The 25,183-nt window shown below is 48.0% G+C and overlaps 1 protein-coding gene across 2 annotated transcripts in view; it reads right to left on the reverse strand.

Moving 5' to 3' along the window:
- Nucleotides 1-14,423, reverse strand: part of LOC137863467 (vascular endothelial growth factor receptor kdr-like) — a 131,954-nt gene extending 117,531 nt beyond the window's left edge. Inside the window, exon 1 of one of the 2 annotated variants that reach the window (XM_068696591.1) lies at nt 13,815-14,423. In XM_068696591.1, coding sequence (XP_068552692.1) covers nt 13,815-13,875 — 61 coding nt within the window. In that variant the 5' untranslated portion in view covers nt 13,876-14,423. The remainder of the gene's footprint in view (nt 1-13,814) is intronic. The other variant, XM_068696592.1, reaches the window with a different exon arrangement.
- Between the last annotated feature and the right edge of the window lie 10,760 nt (nt 14,424-25,183).

Below are 25,183 nucleotides of genomic sequence, written 5' to 3' on the forward strand. Positions count from 1 at the left end.
AACACGCTCTTTTTTAGATGGTGTGACTACACGTGAGAAGTGCCATATTGCTGGCCGAGTGTATCAGAAGAAGTGGCTGAATGAGCGCTTCGTGTTCTGTAGCCTCTCTGGACTTGCTTCACAAATGGAGTTTACCAGGTGAGTGTGGAATTTGTGTTCACCATTGTCCAGAAACCCATCTCACCCCAGCTCTCTTGGCACTGGAGGCTCCAGTAACAGTCATTCTGGGAGGGAGAGAGAGAGACTTCTCCCCCTCTTGCTAGATGTTGTCAGGACACCTCAATACATCCCTCACCCTTAACTGATCGTCGCACCGGGCTTCAGTGAGACATGTAGGTCCCTGAGGCATCTTTCTGCATGTTGGGCTGTCTCTGCAGCCTTCTGCAGAGGACTACTGCAGAGTTACTTTATTCCCAGAGCCTTGCAGCATGCCTTTGCCTTCTTCAGCCACGTCGCAACCCCATTCACGCTGTGGCTCTGTGCTTTCTCTCTCTCCAAACCCTAACTCTAGACACTCCCCAGGTCCAATCCACGTCCCACCAGGGACTTCCCCCCAGACTGGCCAGGACTGAAAAGTTTGGCCAGTCCTCAGCCTTTCCTGGCAGCCCCTTCACAACCCCACTCACACTGGGACTCCACTCTCTCTCTTTCTCTCTCTCACACTGGGACTCCACTCTCTCTCTCTCTCTCTCTCACACTGGGACTCCACTCTCTCTCTCTCTCTCTCTCCAAACCCTAACCCTGACCCTAACCCTACCCCTAGACAGCGCCCAGGTCTAACACCCACCATCTTTTGCTTTCTCCATGGCTACGCTCACCCTCCAAGAGCCTTTTAGGGTGAAAGTCCAACACCCTGTGCTGAAAAATGGGGAAGTCTTTTGTGGAAACTGATACTTAAGCCCTAGCTTAAGGTTTGGGTAGGAGTAGACTTCATAGGAAAACACCCAAGTCTGTGCCAAAATGGCAATAACAATAATAATCATAGCAGTCTGCATTTCTAAGATTAGTTGTGTGATCGCTTACAAAGGGATTTAACCTTGCAACATGTTTGTGAGGTTGGTAATTAATTGCTATTATATACTGCTGGAAACTGAAGACAGATAAGATAAGTATCTTACTTAAGGTCATACAGGAAGCCTGCAGCATGGCAGGAATTAGAAGTCAAGTTAATTGGCTCCCAGTTGTGTGCTGAGCTGCGGGATCATACATGGCCAGCCTCTCTTCAGCTCCACAGGGGCTGGAAAGAGCTGGCACCAGCAAATACCTGGTGTGGACTGCAGCGTCCCCTCCTGTGAGGGTGACCAGTGGGGCAAGCACGAGGGGCAAGGAGGAAGTAGCACACAGCAGTATTTGGAGCCTTTGCTGCATGCTGCTCGTTCCTCTTCCCGAAAAAACATGCAAATTCTAGAACAAGCGTGCTCCTAGAAAGAGGGACTTCTCCTTTTGCTTCCTCAATTCTGATAAATCCACTATTTGTGGCACAGTCTGATACCTGTAAGTAGCTGATTTCTGCTGGGTGAATGCACTAAGAATACAAATGTGCCGTGAGGATGTGAGGGCTACCTTCCTTTTGTGAGGAGGGGAACCTCCTCCTGAATGTCAGCACAAACACTCAGTCACACGCCAGGCTCATTAACCAGCTCTCCAAAAAGCACCTCCAACATAGATGTGCACAGGGGAGACGAGAACAAACTCTCAATCTGGAATCCTTTAACTGTAACAGACACTCAGCAGGGGAAGCCATTAGACAGGAGCTGAAAATTAGCTTTGCAAATTTCTCTGTGCCAGAAGACACAGTCAAAATGAAAACCAAGAGGCTTTTCAGACTATGGTTGCAATTGAAGTGACACTGCATCCATTTGCATGTGTGTGTGCATGTGTATGTGTGCTTCATGATTCCTCCAAGGAGAGCTGCAGCGTATGTGTGGGCCAAGAGGCTGAGAGAGGCGCTGCGTTAAAAGAAATTTGAGAAAAACTGTAGCCTTGCAAGCCCTGTGCATCAACGCCGTGCACCTGGTGGTACCCAGGTAAGCAGACTGTGCACGGCAGCGTTAGCAGGGAGTGGTGTGTGAGACACACCTTTTGGAAGGGACAGGCAGCATTTCAGAGGTAGGCGTCACACTCCTCAGACTGTTCAAAGGTGTTTGCAGGAGATAGGGTAACAATGACTGACCTAGTCTCTAATCTTTTTCATCAGCTTGGCTCTGTTCCCATGCAAAGTACATGAGAACAAAACATGTTAGTGCAAAAGAGCAGCGGAGAAACCCAAGTTCTGTAGCAGTCTGTCTGGAGGACAGGGGAGAGATTCATTTCTGGCAGTTCAGGCAATGCCTACCGCGAGATCCCAGTCCTAATCATTGCAACCTTTAGTGCCTCAATATCCTTGTAGCTTTAAATGGCTTCTTCTCTGGTGATGGAAGTGAAAGATGAAGTAAAAACGTGGCTCCCACCACTGCAGTGCCTGAGCTGCGTTTTCTCTTCTCAATGTTTATTGCCCCAACTTTCCAGGGAGGAGGGGAAGTGCTGGTTGCTCTGATTTACACAAGGGCAGAGGCACAAAAGCAGCACACATCTCTGTTCTGGAGTTAGCCATCTGTCAAAAACATTGCAGGTGTGCCCCCAGGGGAGCGCCCCGGAGGCGTTTCTCAAAGGACAGGGAACCAAAGTTGAGCTGCTTCCACGTCGCAGCTTACATCCAACCCCCTTGACCACCTTGGTTGGTTTGGAGCACAGCACCCGGCCAGCACCACCCCATCTCCTTCCCAGCTCAGCCCAAATCCTGCAGACCTGGCCTGGTCTCCTCTGCTTCTGGCCCTCCTGGCATCACCAGCGGCATCATCGCCACCGCAAGCACTTCCACCCCCAGCCTGGGCTGCAGGGAGGCTGCTGGATGTGCAGTGTGTCTAACAAGACAGCAGTTCAAGGCAGAGGAAGACATAAAACCAAATTATGCCCGACTCCACGTTCCTAAGAATGTAAAGGAAATGCAGGCAAAAATGAGCTATACAGCTACAGAAAGTTAATGTATGCTCATTTGTGTATCAGAGCATTGTCCGGGGGAGCTCTCGGTTTCCTCTCAGGATCTATAATGAATAGGCCTATAAGAGAATGTTATGGCAGCAGAGATTTCTCTTTTCCTACTATTTAACTTAGAACAATATAGAATCAAAACAAAAAGGCAGCCTTTCAAAGACCAGCAGTACAATACATGCTAAAGGACATCACTTCAGCCTTAAATGAAAGAGCCCGGGAGACCTTTGCCCTGTGTATGCTGAGAATTCCTCTCCCTTGATCATATACATGGCAAGGAGATTGCTGTCTGAGATACCCCACATCCCGCCACACCCCGGTGTCACAAACTTGCTTTCACTACCAGCAGATGACAAGACCAGAACCCAGATAAGCAGAAAGATTTTCAAACAGGAAAGATGACCAAAGGAATTGGGCTGTTCTGGGCTCTCCTGAAGTTGCTCTTTGACCCCTTTTGCTGTCCCTTTGTACATTTGGTTAGCCTTGCTCTAAATGTAGGTGACACCAGACAAGACTGGGAATTAAAGAAGCAGCAGCCCAAAACAATGGCTCTGCAAGGCGTTATCTGCCCAGTTCGTCAGGGTGAAGTATTTATCCCCAACAGTAACAGCGATGGCTTTAATTGTGGCATTATTAACTGCTAGCTGTCATTGCTGCTCAAAGGATGCAGAGTAAATGCACAAAAAGAATTAAACGCTACATCAGAGATGTCCAGAACCTAGAACAGAGATCCCAACGTCCTAGGAAAAAAAACTCCATTTTTGCCTTTACACTGTGCACTGCACTGTGTGTTAAAGATTACACTTTGCCTTTTGTTCAAGAAAAGGGCTTGTTCTCAACGCTGGTGGATTTCATCTTCTCAGGTGCACAGCGCGGTTGTGCCAGGTGTGACCCAGGGAAGGAGAAGCCGTGTGAGGAGGAGGAGGAGGGGAGGTGACTGCATCACTGCTGTTTGCGCATCCCTCTGCCACTGCACAAGGAGAAAAACTTCAGTGGCTTTTCTCTGCAGCAGACCAGCCCCTAAAGGACGTTCTGCAGTACTGCAGAGGCAAGGCGAGCTACCCGGGGCACATTTCTGTCACATGCACTTGCAGACCCTGCGACAACTCGTTGCCTTTACAAATGGATTTGATTTATGCTGGTAAGAGGCTCATGCTGTCAGCTTTTTGTCTCGTATTTCTGGCGTAATTGATTCTGCCCAGTCATTTCTCTTGCAGTGATTATTCCTCTTTTCCCAAGCAATAGCTGCCTGTTGCTGAAAGACACCTTAATCTTTTTAATGTAAACTATCTTGAAAACAAGATTTTTAGATATAAAATTTCTGTTACACCAGGAAGATGTTTAGACTGAAATTCTTAGCTCAGGCGGTCTCACTGAGGGACATCCCAGTCAGAGGCAGACAGAAAGGCAGAAAAAGTTGCATTGCTCAATGGCCAGCCACAAATCCATGTAGCATTTAAAAGTCTACGTGAACATTTTGAACAGTGATACTGTGATATAGTACAGTGGAAGAGCTATGCAAACTCTCCTCCATGGGAATCAAAAGTAGTTCAGTTTTAGCTTTTCCCCTAATCCCACTTTGAGCACGGATTTTTCAGCTCCTCTGCCCTGATTTTCTCAAAAGTGCAGGACGAGTTTGGCAAATGAAAACTGAGATTTATACCCAGACAAAACTGTCTCCTTTCCCCTTCTTTTGTCCTTGTGCCAGAAACTCTCGAGAAAGCTGAAGATACCGTCATGAAGAATGTTAAAACAAATTGTGGCACATATTCTTGGGATGAGGAAAGGAGAGCCTTTCTCTTGGGAGCATTAGTCTGTGCTCGTAGACTTGTGGGATGTCGTAGTGCCTGTTTGTGGCTGCCTGCCCTGTTTGATATTGTTTACCAGCTCTGACGCTCTGGATAGTACATTAGGAAAGAAAAGTTAGCAATTGAATGTTAATAACAACCACAGTTATGCACAAACGTACAGAGAGATTAACTTCAGGAACCAGAGGAAGGCACGCTACGTCATGGTTTATTAACTGAAATTAATAATGGTGTTGCACCATGCAGGCTTGAACATCACATTTCAAATGCAAAGTAGAGGACCATAAAAAAGGCAGAGTATGTGGCTAATTTATAACAAATGTGTTTAGCCTTGGAATAAAGATCACACTGCAACGAATACATTGTGAAAGCCCAAACTGCTGAACCCCCTAAGGGGTTTCTAGTCCCTTGTTCTCTTCCCAGAATGTTCACCTGGTACAGGCCTTAGGACACGAATAACCACATCTGTCGGTCTTTTTAGCTGAAAGGAGTATAGATTGGACAGTATCCCCAAATAGTCCCATGTCTCCATAATGCTAAGACTAAATCAGACGTGTATACATCCTTCTTCAAATGTAAGGACAACATTTCCTGGTGGGGATTTGCATCTGGAGCCAGATGGGGGAAACCTCCGACATCCCCTTCAGCATCCTGCTCGCTCCTGAACTCACCTTGCCCAGGCAGCTCCTTCATCCCAGCAGCCGTGCCATAGCGGCCCTTTTGGTTTTGGCCCATACCTCCCTTTCATCAGGGCAGGTGATGTTGCCCAGGCAGAGCTGCATCTCACATGTGGCGAAATGCAGCACGCCACAGCGAGCCAGGTAATGGAGCCACCCGTGTTTATCTGACGTGGTGCAAAAGCCTTGAGAAAATGGTCCACGTGTGAGCACAGCCTAGAAATTCAGAGCAATTCCAAGCCTATAAATACATCACACCGAAGACGTGTTTTGTCTTTCTGGACAAAGTTAGAACCTGATGTATTGGTGGATTAAGTAATAAAACTGTTAACGGGATCATTAGTGGCTTCGTGGTAACAACCAGCCCTGACTTTCCCAGAGACCCATGGTGTCATTGTATTTGGAAAAGCCTTCGCTGAGTAGGATGATGAGCTGTGAGAAACACGCGGCTGTCTTTCAAAGTGCGATGGGCCAACTGCACTGAGACCGTAGCCAAAGGAGGCTCTGCCCCAGGCAATCCCTCCCCATCACACGCTGTGCTGGGTTCACGCTGACGTCGGGTTCTGGAGATTAATCACCCTCTCTAGTGATTCCGATTGGGCCAAGCCCCGCTCTCTTCCCTGAGTTCTTACTCCATCGTTACTCAACAGGAGATTTGCCAAGATTGAGGAAAAGTTGTTTTTAAGCACGAGAACCTCCGGGAGGCTTAGTGGAATGGGACCTTCAGGGCCAAAATAAACGCCAAGCGAGCGCACGCGCGGCCCCACGAACAGCAGCCGGGGTGGCTGGCCCCGAGGCCGCCAGTGCTGCAGCCTAGGGGCAGGGCCACCCACTGGCTTTCCCTCTTCTTAGAGAGCCAGCGGGGCACTGAGCTTTCTCACTGCGATTTTTCACTTCCAAAACGAATTGGGATTTGCCAACAAGATCAGTGAAATCTCCACCTCTATCAAGCATGTGGCGAGAGAGCAGCTTTCAGCCAGTTCTCTTCTCACTCAGATCCTACCACAAATGTAAAACCAACCGAAGTAAAATAAATGTTCTTGGTCACAGAAAGGCAAATTCAAAGACAGGCTATTGTGTTCAGCTTTAAACCTGTGTAACGGAGAGCAAAGATCGACTCAAGTGCACGAACACGAAATGAAAATAACCCAGACATCATCCGTTCGTAGAGAAAACATGTGGCAGGCTAAAAGTTTAGCTGATTCTCTCTGCTTCACACCATGTAATAGCTTAAATTGTGTTTAAAAGGTTCTCGGGGTGACATCATCGTTTCCATTCACTTGAATCACCCTTTAATTGTAAGAGTACAAATAGTTAAAAGCTAGCCAGATTTGCTGTTTAGCTCTCTGTCCCCCTGTGTCATGCAGCAAGAGCTGCTACAACTTCCTCGCCTGGTGTACACCTACCAAGGGGTCTGGGAAAAGCATTTCTCCCACACCTGGGCGCTGCATTAGGAGCTCTGATATTCCTCGTGGGCTGAGGAGCAAAGCAGTACCTGGGCTTTAAGCAGTGGCTGTGCATGAAGTCCTTTCCCTTATCTTTGCAAATTAGCGCTGATGGAGTTAATTTGCAGCGAATGGAGAGGGGGGGCTGCGTGGAGAGAGGGGCCATACCTTCAGCTGGACAACACTGCACCTGTGGGATTTATTTTTCTGCAAGGAGAGACAGGGACCTTGAGGCTTGCAAGTGATAATCCACTGTGCCTTACTTCCCTCCTTTCAAACACAGTTGCATACGTCTTCCTGTTCAGGGCTCTGGGCAATCTCTTCCAACAGCCATTTCCTGTATGAAGGCGTACTGTAATTAGGATTGCCCACAAGAAGGGTTTCCAAATGCTACTGTGTGGGCATGTGTTACAGCCCCTCGGGGAGGCAGCTTCAGGCAGCTGGAAGAACAAGTGAAGAAGCAGAGGGGAAAAACACTTTTTATAACTCCTGGAGGACACGCTGTCGTAGGCATCCGCACATTAAAGGCCTGAAACGGCAGCCCCTGCGCAACCAAACCCCCAAATTCGGGAAGTCCAGGCTCGGTATCAGCTTTCAGGATGATCCCTGTGGCTACAAAGAGCCAAAGCAAGCCCTTCTCAGTAGCAGTGAGGGAATCTAGGATCAGGACTGGGATACTAAGGAGGCTCCGTGCCCGTATCACCAGCTGCAGGCTTCTGGAGACAAGGAGAAAATAGCTTCAACTCCCAAATTATTGTATTCAGCGCTTATTTCAGCTAATGAGGTATGGGTTAATGGCAAACAGGATGAATCCCTCACAGGATAGCTGTTTGTGTGTGTGTGTTTGTGTGACATATCCCCGTGAGTGACAGGGGCTGTCCCAGTTTACCCACAGCTAGGGAGGAGTGGGCAGAGTCGCCCCGTGGAGATTGCTGCTTTTTCTGCAGACTGACCTTAGGGTATCTATAAGGAAGAATTTAAGGTGTGTAATTTCTGAGCTGTGGGCTCTAAGGAAGCAAAGATTTTGACTGCGGTGTTTTAAATTCATGGAGATTTTTTAAAAAATGGAACAGGTAATGACTAGGTCAAGCTTCCTTGACCCTCAAATCAAGAACAATCCCAGAAGGACTGAAAACTCCCCTCTCTACTTCCTTGGCAATCGTGTTCCCACAGTTCAGAAAAACACAGGAAGATCTAAGGAAACCTATGTGGAAATGCAAAAGACAAAGGCAAGTGGTCTGAAAATAGAAGGCTGGTCCATATATTTCCTTTACATTCTGGTCCTGAGTCCAGTTTTTGGCTGAATTTTGAAATCTCAGGGAGCATATGCTTTTGCCATTCTCAGCAGGGCACAAAGGAAAACGGGCTTGTTTGGCCTTGCCTCATTTGAAGGGTTAGAAGAGGTCCTTTCCTTCTTACCCACTGATGTCTAAGATTCCTTTTCAGCGCTGAAAGCTTTGCAGCTTAGAGCCGCAATGAAAGCCCCGAACGCTGGTTGCACACGCACCGTGCACTAGCTGTGACTCTTTACGTTTGTGGATACTGGGGAGGGGGGAGGCTTGAAAAAATTGCCCTTGAAAAGTTTAGTTCAGCATGAAGACTTGGTGCATCTGCTTGCAGAAAACCAGGGATTTGGCTGCAGGTCTCAGACCCTGGCTTGGCTAACCTCTGCACCAGGCACCATGTAAAGGCAAAATTCATTTTGGTACAGGGAAGAGAGACTGTGCAGACCTCTAGAGCTGAGAAATTCCTCCAGACTTTTTCTAATGTAAAAATTCGAGGAATCCTGAGCCCTGAGGGGAGTTTAGGAGACATCCAGGAAAGGGGGGAGCGAGCAGGAGAGGGGTGTAGGATGTAGTGAGGACAAAAAGTATGTGCTGTAAAGACAGGCTAATCCAAGGACTTGGGGATGAGGGCGTTGGGCTGCCTTGTAAAACAGTTCACACATCTACTCACTATCCATCATAAAATGGTTCACAGACTCACTCCCCACCAGAGTACATAGCTGTATGAAACTGTTAGCGACTGCCTAATGCAAAGCTAACAACTGCACGGGGCACTGGCTCAGCTGCCCTCAATATGTGGATTCATTGCATGCAATTTCCCAAACCTCTGAAAGCAAAAAGCTGAGATGGTCCCTCCGGGGCACACGGGGCAGTGCTGGTTGTGGCTGCATGTGCTGCACAGCCTGCCTCAAGGACAGCAGAGAAAAGCCCAGATTCAGCTCTGTGGAGTGGGCACGGGACGCAAGATTCTTTCCTGCTTCCTATTCCCATTACTGGAGAATGCAGGAGGTCCAGCCAGGTCACCAGATTTACCTAGTTCAGTTGTGGATGTGTGCTGATACCTGGTTTCGGGTGGGCCGGGGTTCCCCACGCAAGTGGGTGCAGCACTCGGGCAGTGTGGAGCTTGAACAAAATGGGCAGCAATCAGTTTTGTTCATCACAGGCTCATGAGATCAGACTCCCTACCTTCTTCGAACCTTCCTCCTTTCTCACTTGAAGCAAATGGCTCACGGGCAAGCCCCTAAGATCACAACTCCTATACAGAAAGCCTCGCTTCACATGATTTCTTCTAATCTTGGCTTGCTCCTGGTGATTGCAAGCTCTCTGCTGCTAAAGTTCTGCTCCCTGGGGCAGCCTTCAAGCGTGTGCTTATATTAAATGCCATTTCCAGATAATAACCTTGACTGGCTGATTTTGGCAGGTTCTCCTATTTTCTCAGTGGCCTTAACAAGAAAAATTAAAGAAGTGCCTAACCCAGGAGATCAGTTCTCTGTTGCACACGTTTTATGCCCTCTTGTTTATGTAGCCAGCTTTTCTGGCCATGTGGTGGAGTACAGCTAGATGCTGTGCCCAAAGGTGAGAACCAGAATGCCTCGACTGGCACCCAGCAGCCTTTGTGTCCCGTCAGTCATTCGAGCTGCTTTCTGAAGGAAAACACTTGGGACACATCTATTTTGCTCCTGGCTGTTGTTTAGATATTCTGAATATCTTTTAATTGCTTCCACTCGTAATTTCCCATTCCAGTGACATCAGGCTGGTCTGGAGAAAAAAGGAAAGGTGGAGCAAGGGAGATGAGAGGGACTAAGCACAAGAACTTCGGCAGGGCTGCTAAGCTTCAGTGTCCTTCTCATACTCTCTGTGAAAGTCAAACGCTGCCTCCTGGAAATTTCCTGTGTAGTTTTAAAAAATGCAGGTTGCTGCTGCTGCCCCCAAAACTGTTTTGCAACGTAAGCTGAAAGCAGCTCCTCTGTTCATCCTGTCCTTTGCTGATGATCAAGTGACCCTTGCTGCATATGCTTTGCAAATGTCTTTGGAAGCAAAAGGCACGTTTCATCTCTGAGCGTATGCAGCATAAGGCAGATTTTCACCCTCCTTCAAACCGTGCTGGCAGTTTGGAGGACAAACTTACAAAAAAAGGCAGCTCACGTACCACTGACTGTACCTAAGAAATCTCTTGTGCTTGTTGGAAACCTTTTGCAATAAGGTAACCTGCCGGCAATACACATATTGTAAATACAGCCCGACTCAATGGATTACTTCAGACTGAGTTGGGTTGAACTACTGCTTTACGAGCAATTCAGAGACCATACAAAAGAGTAGAGACCACTCAAATGTACACTGCTGCTCTTATTTAGATTCATGTGTATTGGCAGACCAAAGGGGAAACGTGTGCAGATAAATATTTTTGAAATTTTAAAAGAAGATATGTTAAGTTCTTGTAACAGAAACCTTCAACAAACAATCTGGTTTGTATTCTCAGTATTCTTTTGGGTACGATGCTGGTTTTTAGAAGCTCAGGGAGTATTCAGAAATACTTTGCATTTTTTTCCTTGCCTTAAATAGATGAATTAGTGTAAGAGATTTCCAGTTGGTTTTGAAAGTGGCAGCTTCAGGCAGAGAAGCTCATATATCACAATCTTATAAAAAGTCTCCTTTGCTTTTTATAACATTTTCCCACAGTAAAGCAAATGTTTAGAAATAACACCAATTAAGAGACACATTTTTGGTTTACTAGAACCGATCAGCAGCCCATATTGTCGGCTATCCAATCCTCCACTTCCCAGCACTGGCTGCCCCAGAGGAAGGCAGAAGCACACCCCAAATGCCTCTGCCTTCGCAACAGCGCGCCGCCGGCTCCGCAGTCCTTCTGGCTACATGCAGTGGGCACCCTTGCTGGCAAGCTGGCAGGGTTCTGAGCTCCTGAAGCTTTTGATTAGCTCTTGACATGTGGCACATTTGAAATGCATCTGTTAGTAAGCTAAATTGCCCTTCCTGGTACATTTGTAGGTCTGTTTGCAGAAGAAGTTGCAAAATGAAACACACAAAAAATGTTAAATTCCAAACTGGCTTCAGTGTCAAAGGCATCAGGCAGGACCTAATTTTAATTCTTGAATCTTGTTAGTTTTCCAGTGTTATGTCATTGCAATTACCGAGTTTATTCCAATATCGGAAAAGTTATTTGGAAAGCGTATATATTAAAAACTTTTTGATAATAATATCAAGGAGCGAAAGACACTACAGAAGGTACTGCCAGTGTCAATAATTCTTTTCAGATGTTTTTTTTAAAGGCCTACCTAGAACTTGTGCCAGCTGTCGGCATCTCCACAACTATTATTACTATGTAAAAAGTTTTTAGCAGAAAGCCCCTAACTAGTACAAGAAAGAATTTGAAATAAGCTCTGTAATAAACGAAAAGGAAGTGGATATTTCATGATACCTGTGGAACTGTCTTAGGAAGTTTAAAGACACATGAAATATTTTGAAGCTACATTTTAAGATGAGTCAGGAATTTGTTGGGATGGAGTTTGCACGGTCCTTGCTAAACACGGACATGGAGCGAATGATCCTCCTTGCACAGGAGTTCTCTGAAGGAGACCACCCATTGATCCGGATTAGTTTTACGGCTATGGACAACTTCTGTCCTCTGGTATCCCTGGCCCACGTAGGGGATCTGCTGAGCTGCAAAGCAGTTCATAACGACACAGCGGCTGCAACCACTGATACAGAAGGAGAGGGCACTCCAGCTCCCTTGCTGAGGTTTGGTAAGGGCCACGAATGTTCCCTTTCTCTTGGCTGCCTGGGAAGTCCTGCCCAGGAAGGTGCCCCTGGGGCTGGGCATCTGCACTGCCCTCACTCAGCACCTCAGGGGCAATGTCTTTCACCGTTGCAAAATCATCTGTCTGCCTTTTAGATGTTTGGGTTTGAATCAGATTCAAGTTCTTCAGCGTAACTCTGCCTAATTTTGACCAGAAAGATCCCAGAGGAGGCTTAACCTACAGCCTGCAGGACAGATCCATGCCTCTTGTTCCTTGGGAGGTCAAACAAAGTTTGATTAAATTCACCGCTGGGGATGAACTTTGAGGGAAAGGTGACTGAGGAGTTAATACCTCACTAACATCAGTGCTATCCAGAATCCTCCGACTTCCTGGCCCTGTTTCAGTTTGGCTTCCAGCCTAATTAGGGCACACAGACACTGTGCTAACAGATTCTTTTCCTAATGATGGACAAAGGTCTGACAGCCATAATGCTGCTTCCAAATCCATCATGAGCCTTTGCCTACAGGGACAGTCAGCGATGTGCCTGTCTTCCTTTCCTTCTCACTGGATGCACACATTGCCTCCTCTCTGCCAGGCACTGATGAGAAGGTGAGCCTGGACCAACTTCCAAAGCTGTTAGCACCAAAAGTGCCAGGAAAGCAGTGCTGGTAAGTGAAGAACCAAGGCGGCACTGCAGTGTGGGCACCATCTCTACCCAACCTTTTCACCCAGCCACTGGGGTGCCACTGCACCGTGCTCCACTTCAGGAGCACTTGCGGCAAGACGTGCTTTCTCCCTTCTGCCAAACACTTGCCCTCATCTCCCTCCGATCCACAGAAGTCTGTGGGGACTTATTTATGCCTTTGTGAAGCTCCAGGCTGGATTTCTGGTAACGCACCTTCTACGGGCAGCCCTTCCAGCCTGTGCATTAACTGGCAGTTAACACACGCGTGTTGGCCAGGTGGAGCAATTAGAGGACCCCTCAAGGACACACAGGCTCCCTGTTCCCCACCAGGTGCACCTCAGGGTGCATCTCCTGGTGTCCCGTGCGGCATGGGACCATGGCACCAGCCTTACCGGGGCACTCGGACTGAGGGTCACCAGAGTGCCGGCCATGGAGGGCTCTTTGGCCTGCACCATTTGTGGTGGCATTTATTCATTTTTTTTCAGGAAAAGCTGGACAGGCAGTTTGCAGCACGACCTGAGGATAACTGCTTATTGTGCAGGGAGCTGTGGGGAAGATGCTGTAGGGGATATGTGAAATGCCCTGGGCTAGCACCTTGCAGCCAGCCTGGGGGCGTTTCTGCAGAAGGAACCCATCTCTGAGTGGAGCCAAGAAAACCAAGGATGCTTCGGTGTGTCCACCTGATGAAACTAACCCCCAAAAGGCTTGTAACGTGCTGAGCACCCCGTGAAACCCATCCACCACCCAACAAAACTCGCGGGGAACTGCCTTCAGAGGCTACCTAGCACCTCACCCCCTCACCCAGCATGTGCCAACGGAGTAACTTCACCGAGCACTGCCGAAACGCCAAACCCTCTGCGTTACCCCTGGGCTCCCCAACCCCCACAGAGACCCCCAAACCCCGCAGCCTCCCCCCAAAACTTACAGCCCCCCCCCCCCCAACCCCACCGAGCCCCCCCAGCTCCCCTCGAGGGAGCCGGGCAGCGCCCCTCGCCCGCTCCCGGGGAGACCCCGCGGCGCCCCCTGGCGCCCGCCCGCCCGCTCCCTGAGGCGGCGCCGGGCGCCTCCGGTCCCGGCCGCGTCCCGGAGCCCTCCGGGGGGCTCGTCCCGGGGACCTCGGGCTCTTACCGGGCGTCAGCAGCAGCAGCAGGGCGCAGGCGGCCGTGGCGGCGCTGGGCCGGAGGGCCATGGCCGGGCGGAGAGCTTGGCCGGAGCGGGGCGGGAGGGGCAGAGCGCGGCGGGCAGCGAGTTGCCGCTGCCGGTCACCGCCTCATCCTGGCGCCGCGGGGCTGGTTCTCGCCGTCTTTTCTTCCCGAGGTGCAGGTTTTTTAAAAGTTTTGTTTGGTCGTTTGGAGATCCGGGATAACTTTATTCCTCGTTTTGTTTTGTTTTGTTAATTCAGGGGGGTGGGAGGCAGTGACGGCGCGGAGTAATGCGAGGGGTTATTGTAACACCCCGAAAACTTGGACCCCCCCCCCAAAAAAAAAACATAAAATAATAATAATAATAAAGTTTCCTGCGGTCGGCGAGCTCGCCTGGAGCTGGGGCTGAGGCGGCCGCCGGGATGGGGGCGCAGGTGCGGCGGGGCCGAGCCCCTGGTCCCGTCCCGTCACCTGCCGGGGGACGCCCCAAGGGGCTCGGGCATGGCCGCAGCCCGCCCAGGGGCTTCTCCTCCTCCTTCTCCCCCACCCCTCCGGGTCCGCTTTGCCTTGGCTGGGAAGTTTGATACGAGCCCGGGATTCTTTATAGGGACAGGAAAAAAAAAAAAAAAGAGGAAGGAGAGACGTCACCAGGCCAGGGGACTTCACTCTCTCTCTCTCTCCCTCCCTGTCATTTCACAGAGCTCCTGGATTTCCTGTTGCTGCTTGAGATGGGGCAAAGGAACGAGCAGAGCTGTGCCCCGCTGCCTCCCTGCCCTGCAGAGCTGGAGCTGCGCTAGCATCAGGTGGCAACATCCCCCCCGGGCCTGTCCCTGCTTCCCCTGAAAGGCAGAAGGGCGCCCGAGGTGCCAGCATCCCCTCCCGGCACAGGGAGCGCAGGGTAATGCTGCCGAGGAGCGCTGGAGCACTCTCTTTACTCCCTTTGCCTGGTTATTTTGCAGTTTGGGTTCTCCCGGTGCCGCTCTGTGTGTCTGTCCTGCTGGAGTGCCAGCCCTGTGCTCCCAGCCCCGCTGCCTGCAATGTTGCAGCAGCTGCTGCCAGCGCACCCCGTGCACTTGGGGCACAGAGAAAGTTTCTTGTTGGAGTAGGACATTCTGGGCAGCTCTAATTTTGTTAATATTTACACAGCTCAGCTGCCTCCATAATCTCTCATGGGTTTCTCGTAACAGCTGCTTCTGTGTCACCCAAGAATTGTCTCCAGGCATTTGGGTGTAGACAGATCCACCCACGTGTTGAGCTTTCCAGCCCATCCACGTGCCTTTGCTCTTGCCATGCCAGGCAGGACTGGAGCAGGAGCGAACGCTCCTTCAATGTGGTTCTGGCAGGGGACTTGCAGATGCTTCCCCTTTTTTCGCCTCCGCCCCAGGACAACAGAGTCCTTTCCTCCTCCAGTGCTGCTGCTTTAGCCCCAGGTGCCTCCTGGGCTGGTGCACCTGCATCTGCAAGGATCAGAAGCTGTGCTGAGCTGGGACCAGGTGTCCTGGGAGATGTCCCTGCTCATAAAAGGAATGCTTCTGGAAATGCAGCTGGCATTCAGGTGACAGGAGGGAGCTGTTCTGTGCTATCGTTAAATATACATCCCAGTTACATGGCTTTTTACGTACACAAACCACTCTACTCTACTGATAAGGAGAGAGTGGTGGAAGCTCTACAGCTACTCACACAGACTGTCACTCCCAGTAATGCCACAAATGAGACGCTGGGGTTAAATGACCTATTACAGTAAAGCACTGTTGATCTCCATAGCTGAATGGCAGGGTTTGTTTGGAGTTTTTGTTACTCTAGCTCAGTTTCTTTTCAAAAGAAGAGAAAAATAGCAGGTGTATTAGACCTTATACTGAATGTATATCATAGGTTTTAATGAAACTGAACTGCAATCAAGATATTATGAAGTTTCCAATGCCTACTATGTGGTGCAATTGCCTAAAGGAACTAGGAAAATAAAACTAACATTCACATTTTAAAGAAAATGTACAGCATTGAAGAGGCTTTCAGGGTAGGGAGTAGCTGCATTACCTGAGCGTTCCCTAGGCTTCCAACCTTAGATGCTATCATGCTGGGGGAACCTGGTTATGGTGGCTCTGAGGAACAGTACGGAGCGTAGAGTGGAGTGGAGACACCACGGCATCTCCAGGTGGGGACTAGATTGTTCTTGAGCACACCAAGACTGATAAGCCGTACTTTTTGCTACCCTGGGCCAACGACCTGTCATGTTTTGACAAATGCTGTACCCTAGTGTACTTTTTGCTCATTAGAATATCATTATAATACCAAAACACACGTCCATCCCAAAAGCTACCCACCTCCAAGGTGCAACCTCCCCTCACTGACCACGCGCTCTGAATTTCTCGGAGCCTATTCCTTTAAACGGAGACAGGAAAACTTTTCACCATTCATAACTCAGATATGCTTGACTGCAGTCACTCAAGCTCCAGCTAAAAGATAGAAAATAATATCAATTGGCCTAAGAGAGAGGGGATGTCAGGGAAGATACCATCGTTAGGGAATGTACCATTGTCAGGGGAGATACCATCACAAGGGAATACACCATCCTGAGGACCTCCTGACCCCTGGGATCAGTCAATGGGCTGAGCCTCTCTTCACCCCCAATTGGGATGCCTGTGGGTTAGATTTGAACACTTGATTATACTGTGTGTCTCTGCGGAAACTTAGAAATCTCTGTAGAGTCTTTTTGCCTTTTAAAGCGTTAATTTCCAGGCTGTGTACCTGTGTATTTAATGCGTGCTAGCTTGCTTTTGCGGACAGTAAGTTATCGCTGTCAATCCAAAGACCCCAGGTACCTGTTGCTGTAATAAATTGCACTTCACTGCATTGTTCCTAGCTGTGATAGCTCTCATTGAACACGACTAGAGTGAGGGCGGTTATATGTTATTGGTGAATCTGTGACAGTGGCAGTTTTGTGCTCTGAGTCCGACCAGACCCATATCGGTTAATGCGTTACTGGTGAATCTGTGATTGTGACAGTTCAGTGTCCTGAATCCAACCGGACCCGCAACGGTTAATCGGCTACACCCCTTATTGCAACAGAGAAATTGGCATAGTCAGCAGGATTGCTATGGATAAACTGCTGCAATAATGCAAATGTTTCCCTTCCCAGGTGGGGAAGGAGTGGGCCCCAAAATTTTGGAAAAATCAAGAGGAAGTGGTAGAGCACATTGAGCCGTGTCAGGCTTCACGAAAGATCAGACAACGAAAGGGTAAAGGTGTGATTTGTGCTGTGTTAGATGCCTGTTTGTCTTGTGCTCAGCAAGAAGCTAAGGAAACTCCTGCTCCCAAATGATTTCTGATGTGGAACATACAGCTTTGAAATCAGAGCATGAGGTGCTGAAATCGTCATCAGCCTTCGTAAGGGAGACAGGAAAAACATTAGGAATCAGAATGGATAAACTTTTAAATGAGAATAACAAACTTGTGACTGAAAATGATAAACTTGTGGGTGAGAATAATCCTCTTAAACAATTGCTGGAGAGGTTTAGTCATCTGTTAAATAGAATACAGCCTTCTGCTCCGGTTAAGCGGGATCGTAGATCGTGCAGCCCCTGAAAGCTGGGATGGCGATTTTTGGTTTGACAGTGATGATGATGTCAAAGAGATTGCTGATTCTGAACCTCAATTGATTTTCTTGAGACCTTTGGTTAAAATTGAGACTACCATTGATGGTGATGATGATGAAATCTGCACTACTGCGTGAACCATTTCATGGTTACCAGCAGAGTTGGTTAAAATATGGGAAAAGTTCTCAAGGTGGTCAGGAGAATTGGAAGTTGATTATGTGTGGCGAGTTTCTCTTGAAGGAGGAGACCGAATCCTGTTGAGTGAGGAAGAGGCAGGAGACTTTTGGGGACCTGGAGTATTTTTAACCACCACACCAGGAGACCATAATTACTCTATAACTGCATGGGAGAACTCTGGGGAGAATTGACTAACCGGAAAGCCCCCAACCCATACAGAAACTGCAACTTCTGCACCGAGCCCAATTGAGGAGGCAGAAACTCAGCAAAAAACCTCCCATCCCCGGGGAGGGCAGTGAGCCACCTTGCTCGGCAGGTAGTAGCAATTCAATGGCTCTCTAATGAACACTGACCCTGTCATTGCTATTCCCATTGGACCCCGACAAATATTGTTGAATTTTCTTAGTGGCACCAGGACCCAAATGTCAGTAATTACACGTGAGACAACACAGCCCCTGAGCGTCGACGCAGGGTTAAATTCACCGGGCTCGATGGTGCACAATGCCCCACCACAAAAAAATTCACTCTGGCTGCCAGAGGAACAAAAATGAACCGGAGCAGAAGTATTAGTTGGTGCTGCCTGTGCTATTTTAGGACTTGACATACTGCGTGGCCGTATGTGGAAACTCCCTGATGGAACTGTGTGGAGTTTCGCGACACATCAAAGGGATTCAGGCACAGTGAAACTGAGGCTGTTACAAACAGCCATACCCTTACCCCCCGCTAAAATCACTAATGTTCGGCAATAGAGAGATAGTGAAGCCTTCCGTGCATCTAACAGTAGCAATAACTACTCCCAAATATCCTACACACATGGGAACTCGAAGATTGCTGTTTCACCCTCTTTCTAACCCTGCCGGTTGAATACAACTGAGCGTATTTTATTTTCTTTCGTGTTCACGGGAATCCTGAGTGAATTGCATGTGGACAGCTGGAGAATTGCAAACCAACAGTTTGGATTAATAACACTGTGCTTTCCCCTGACCTTGATGCAATTACAGGCCTTAAAGGAAATTTAGCTCCTGTGGTTGTGTGCGGAGCTGAGGTGTTTCACCGTGACATCTAACCATGCGTTGTCACGGTATAGGACAAGCCCTAGAACATCTCAAGACAAAAAGGACCTAAATCTCTCTACTTTAGTTCTACATGGAAACAAAATATTTTCCAAAGATGAGTGGAGTCGGAATGATTCTCTAAGAATGGCTGAACTTCAAGACTGTCTTTTGGGGTTACAGAGGCACAGAATTATCAATACAAAAAAGAATATACCAATTCGGCCTTACGTTAATCTCACTCCTTCCATCTTCAGCACAGGTCCTTATATAGTTAAAAATGTGGGACAACAAGTTCTCGTTACCCCTAGCTGGTCTCTAAAAGGGGTATTGGGAACAGGGTTAGGTATATTAAATAACTGCTGCTACAGATGAGCTAAGGAGATTGGAACGACATTTTACCCCATTGGGAACAAATTGAAGAACTGTAAATGCCCTTGGAAAAACTCAAGGCAACACCTCCCTTGCCATGAGCTGCATCCAAACCAGTTAATGCTAATTTTTGTATCAATGCCCAGATCACCCTTAAGATGACAAGTGCATTTTCTATGCATAAAAATGTTTTTTAAAACAGTTTCCTCCAGATCTGTGTTGCAGCAATGGACTTTTAAATAGTTATGGATAATAGTAAAGACAAATCATATATGAAGCTTAATTAAAGAACAGAAATTCTAGCTTAGTTTAAGAGCTGAACTGTATTTTTAGTTTACAGGAAGGTGTTAAAGAATTCATTTGGGGCTACTGAACAACTGCTAACAAATTATGTTTTGTTTATGTCATGCCCCAGATAGTCTTGTATTTGTTGATAAACTTAACTGTCTTTTTAATGGAGACCAAATGCCTGTAGTGTGTAGTTTCACAAGTAATTCAGTGTGAGAACCTGGCCAAATGATCCTGGGAATTATTTTCATTATTTTTCCCTCAAACTATGCAAAGCCAAAAAAAAAGAGGTTGTAAGTACGACACGTTTTGTTCATGAGCATCCTCGCATGCCTATAGCAACCCTACGCGTAGCAGGCTTCCCTAACACAACAGCACCTTCCATTTCTACAGATGGAAAAAGCAATTTGCTAACTGGACTAGAACCTCTTCATAACAGTACAGCTCCTTTTGCCGTGACAGTTACTCCATCTGAGGAACGCAAAGCTCCTTACTAATGTCTTTGCCTCACAATACTCATGGGAATTGAAGTAGGGCTCGAAAAGGTCGTTTCACTCCCTAATTAAATGCTTTTTACCTTTGCAAAGGCACCTGGCAGCTGTATCAGCGTGGTCATAAATAAATAAAATAATAGTAACAGGGAAGTGAAGATATGTCTGGTGGAAATACTAGGCAACTGGGATGGAAAGCAATAACCTGAAGGAGTTTGGCCAGAATATCAGAGCTATGGCCTCGTGCACCATGAAGCTCTGTGTGTTTTGTAGGGCCGAGGCAGTCTACGAGAAACTTGTGCTGACGGGAGGCTCTGACCATGCAGCTTGCTTGGCCACCCCTTGGAGGATCTTCTGTCCATGGATGGCACTGACCTCTTCGTGGAGTTCCTTCGTGTAGAGGCACTTTGAGGCAAAGACAGCCTTTCCTATCAGCTCGAGGGCAACAATCCCAACCAGAGGCTTTTTCTGCAAGGTAGATCTGTTCTCCAAAGCAGCTCTTGCCCTTTCTATTGGAAAGAGCTGGTGGTCACAGCTGTGTGCTGCACTGGTGAGTGCTGGTGTGGGCGTCCAGAGCTGAGTTTTGTTATGTGCCAACAGAAAGAGAAGCGAGCAGAACATGTCAGTGAGCTTAAAGAGTTTTTTTTTGTGCTTGTAGGTGAGGAGAAGGGCAGTGACTGCCTTCAAGGACTGTGAGTTGGCAGGCCCTTGGGTTTTCATTTCAGTGTGCCGTATCAGGGAGTTCTGTATCATTTTCCTAAGAGGACTTCGAGCCCTTTTTGGTTGTAGGGCTTACCATGTCCTGTAAATCTAAGCACCCAGACGAGGTGGTGGAAATAGGCAGGACATTGCAAGTGTGCCTTGAACTTGGCTGTGTCATTCTGGGATAAAGCAGCGCATGAATTCATCCGCGGATTTGATGGGAGCAGAGGGTGCTTTGGAGGCATATGCTGACCTCCAGGACAGGCATGGAGCTGGCTACATACGGGTCCATAAGCCAGTTAACTGGGTACATTGCCCATCCCCAGTCCCACCTCATCCCTCGCACAGACGAGAAGCTTTGCCAACAGGAGCTGCCTTAATCTCGAGGAGAGCTGCGAGGCCGTCGCTGGGTGTGCCTCTCTCCGCAGTCTGGTCAGGCTGTCTTTATTTGCACACATCCTGTAGTCCCTTGGGGATGTAAAGACAAGTTAACATTGGCAGTCTATGCGCAAACAGGGTGGGGAACTTTTTGATGAAAATATTTTTCATTGGAAAATGGCATGTTATCAAAACAGAAACCTCCTGTGGGAAGACTCAGCTTGGAATTACTTCTGCCCGGGATGCAGTTGCTGGGAGAGGAAGCACCGTCCCAGCCTCGCGTCCTACTTTGTGATGTTTGGTGTGCAAGGGCTGAGTTCAAGACGCTAGCCTGAATTAGGTCAGAAACCTTTACTGTGATTTCTCATGTTTTGGAGGAGTCCCCTGTTCAACAAGTCCATTGACTGCCCTTTGGCCGCTGCGTTCGGCTTCTTGTGGACACATTTTCTCACTCCTCCCTTTGTTGTGGAAACAAAGGAAGAAAAGGCTTCGTGCAAACCCCATTTGGCTCAAACAGAGTGGTGACAAAACGTTTCTCTAGCTGGGAAAAACATTTCCTGCACAGCTTTGTTCAAATATACAGTAGCACATAGGCAATGAGAAGCCTGATAGCAAGGGATGTGGGGCCAGCAGAGCCATGGGCATGTTTCTCGTGACTTGGTGCTCCTGTGTGGGATGGCAGCTTCAGAGGGGCTGGGCAGGAAGCACATACAGTCCTTAAGAGAGCCTCAGTGCACCTTTCACTTTCGTACATAAAGGGAAAAGAAGCCAAAGAATGGTTTAATGAATCATCCAAAGCCACAAAGCAAAGCTGGAAGAGGTCTGTCAGTCAATTAACAGCAACAACAGAGCAAAAATATAAATAATATACTCCAAGCAATCATATTTTTGTTTCAAAACTGTCAAGAATGAGGTGTTGTTTTCCAGTGGGCCTATTATCCATCCCTGCCTAGCATCCTGGCAGGCTGTCCCCTTGCTGGCCAGTTGCAACCACTACCATCCAAGCCCCGATCCCAGCCTGCCCTGACACTCTCCCCTCCGACAACCTTCGTGGCACTTGCAGCGGTGGAACAATGTGCGGAGCTGCCTAAAAACACCTCTTAAACAGATGTGTTCAGACACCAGAAGAAAGCAGAGCATTTCATCCTGCTGCTGGAAACTGGAGATTAAAGGATAAAGATTACTTGCCTCCCATTATTTGTCGCTTTGAACTGTAGTCTGCTTTTTTAAACTTTAACACAGGGGAAGTGTGTGATGTTCCATCTCTTTGTGTTTCCTCTGTGAGGTTGTTTTTGAGCATCTCCTTGTAGCTGTTTGACTCAAATCCTTTATAACTGAGGCTGCCTGGGGAGATCCTTACAGTTTATAAATATAATCTAGGCCTTGGGCCCATACGGCTCTTAGGAAGAATTAAGTGGTTTGGAGCACTAGACAGGCTTCTGAGCCAAGAGTACAAAACAAGAGAAATGTTAAGGAAAATAAATAGCCACCAACAAAAGGAGACCAACACAGGGTTTGATTACTATTTTGTTCTGCTAGAGTCTGTGGCAGAAAGACGAAGATACCCACCTAATGAGGAAGAAATTCATGAGCCAGGTTTCAGCCACACACAGCATTTGAGGTAAGAAGAATATTCCATCCCTCTGAGGTACTTTGATCCAAATCTTTTCTTTGCAGTGACCTTCCTCAGTCAGGGGCCAGATTTCATGTGAAAGGTTTTCCCTCTCCAGAATGTGAACTTCAAAGTGTGAGAAAAATGGGTTTCATCCAGCTGTAGGCCTCAGAGCGAGCAACCAAGAATGCTTGTTTTATTTGTTTTTCTATGGAATCTAATTCCTTCTTACACTTTCTCTCTCTTTCTGGATAAAGCAGGATTTTCTTACCAGCAAAGCTGAGAATGATAAACATGGTGCATGTCCGTGGTATTCTGCAGATGTTCCCTGTAAAGTTCCTGCATACATCCCCAAAGCATGCTCACCAATTACGACTGGCTGACTCAAGTCACTGGAGTGGAGGGAGAAAAGCCTGAGAGGAAGAAAAAGCACAGGTGGGCATCGGCAGTAGCAAGACAGAAAACCACTAGTGATTCCAGGGTGCTGGCGTTAATCAAGACACTAGCCACATAAATCATGAAAGAGTTAGGGTTAATTCAGCCCATAACACAAGGCTGGGCTCTCACGCCAAAGGCTTTTTAACTTGGCACCAGAGGGGCACTGTGCCCCAGTTCATCGCTGAGCATTACTGATGCTTAGTCTGAAGATTTTTAGTAACTGTGTTACAGATGCTGCACCCCACTCCAGCCTTCCCTGCAGGGAAGAGTTTTGGATTCGCCTGTACCAGCTGATTTTCTCACCACCTGTTTGCTACCTGTCTGTGATTGCAGTAACCACAGAGCAGCAGCTGGAGCAGCAGAAGGTGTTCCCTTCAGCGCTGACCTGGAAGGCCAGTGGGGAGAGACCAGCACGGTCCCAGATGTCCCACTCACCAGACAGACTGTCCAAAAAAGCTCCACAGCCCTGCGCTGCTGCCCATCAGCTGTAGAGCATACGATAAGCTTGCAGTGATGTGAGAGCCACTTAATCATGACACTATTTTTTCTTCCTGTTGCATATGCTGAAAGATCAGCAGTCCTTTCATCGAGATGCCATCTTCCTGTTAGATCTCACAAGGAAATGCTTCTTGTCTCCGTAGGACAAGCGTTGAGATTATCGCTGGTTACACTAGCTCCAAAGTAAACCAGAGCCACATGACTCAGTGCAGCCAAGCCTGTGAGGCAAAAATAGCAGGCTGGTGTACTGAGATCGTGGAGAGAATCAAAGAGACACTGTCTACCAAAATTAAAATGTCTGCAAATGAGCTTTCAGCCAATGCAGAGCCAAAAGAAATGTTTCTTCCATGGGCTTACTTATTTTTGAAATCTGAAAGGAAGCAGTTGCTAAAGACAAATGGACATTGTGCTGAAGGTTTTAGAAATGAGAGATGGTAGCACAAAGACACTGATAGTGAAACTGCCATCACTGATCTTCATTGTCCACGCTGAGAGGCACTGAATAAAAGCTTGAGCTAAAGCCAATGGAAGTGAATAGAAGTAAATGGGAAGATTCCCGCTGCCTTTAATGAGTTTTGGCACCGGCCCTAGATGAAGAAACATAACTAGCAGTAAATAAACTAGGTTCTAAAAATCCTTTTGCCTTCAACAGAACACAGTGTTATTAGGAAGATGACAAAGGAAATCTGCTTATGGTGCAGTTTTTTTAAGAAAGTGTGACCCTCCTGGAATAAAACAATGTGAGCGTCATGTGTTGGCCTTGCACAGGTCAGCAGCAGCAGCCAGGCTGGAATCTCAAAGCAGAAAACCCAAACCTGTCCTGGCTCCCCAGCAGAAAGCCTCTCTGCATGTGCAAGCAGCTTTGGCGTCCTCTTGCCAAAGCCACCACTATGCAGAAAGGACGAGGGGCCACACTGAAGAGCACAGAGTGCGACAACCAATACCTGTGACTATAAACAGAGAGCACTTCAAGAAAATAAGCACCTGCCTCAAGGCTGCAGTGTGCCCTTCTTATGACAGAAGGATGTGGTGCAGCCCTGGGGCACTGCAAAAAGAGGACTCATGGGCACAGCTAATTGTAAAATTAAGGAAGGAGGAGCAGGAAGAGCTCAGAGGGAGACAGTGGAACAGCTTCATCCATCTGCCCAGTTCCTGCTTGCCACAGGGGTGGGTATTGAAGGAAAGCAGAAGAAATATTTCATGCTCATCATCTGTGCTTCGAGTAGAATGCAACCTCAGGAGACCATGATGGCTTTAACAGGCAGGCAGGCTTGGATGTAAGAGCCTTTCTCAGCAAGGTCACCGTGTGAGTCAGCGCGGGGCCAGGAATAGCGCTCAGGACCAGCACGGCTGTGCGGAGCTGGAGACAACAGGCTCTTCTTTGTCTCCTGGGAGTCACCGCCCCAGCCGGGGAGCTGTGCTCAGGCCATCGGTTCAGCACAGTCTGTGCCATGAGCTTCAGAGATAAAATACACACTTCTTGGATGCTGTTTCCTGTAAAAAAAAAAAAAAAGAAAAAAAAAAGGTGGCGAGACCATGCCATTCTCAGCGGCTGCATTCTGCTATTTTGCCTGTAAAAGAAGTCAGATACGTTCGTGCTGTTTGCTGCTCTTCCTTCTCCAAGTGTCTCCATCAGCAGTGTGTTAAACTCAGTGGGATGTCAGACATTAGATGGGAGGAATGATCCAGTTGTCAGGGCATTAGCCTCTGGTTCAGCAGCATGATTCAAACTACTCCTCTGCCAAAGCCCACCT

The sequence above is a fragment of the Anas acuta genome, chromosome 13 (assembly GCF_963932015.1).
Source record: "Anas acuta chromosome 13, bAnaAcu1.1, whole genome shotgun sequence".
Lineage (NCBI taxonomy): Eukaryota > Metazoa > Chordata > Aves > Anseriformes > Anatidae > Anas > Anas acuta.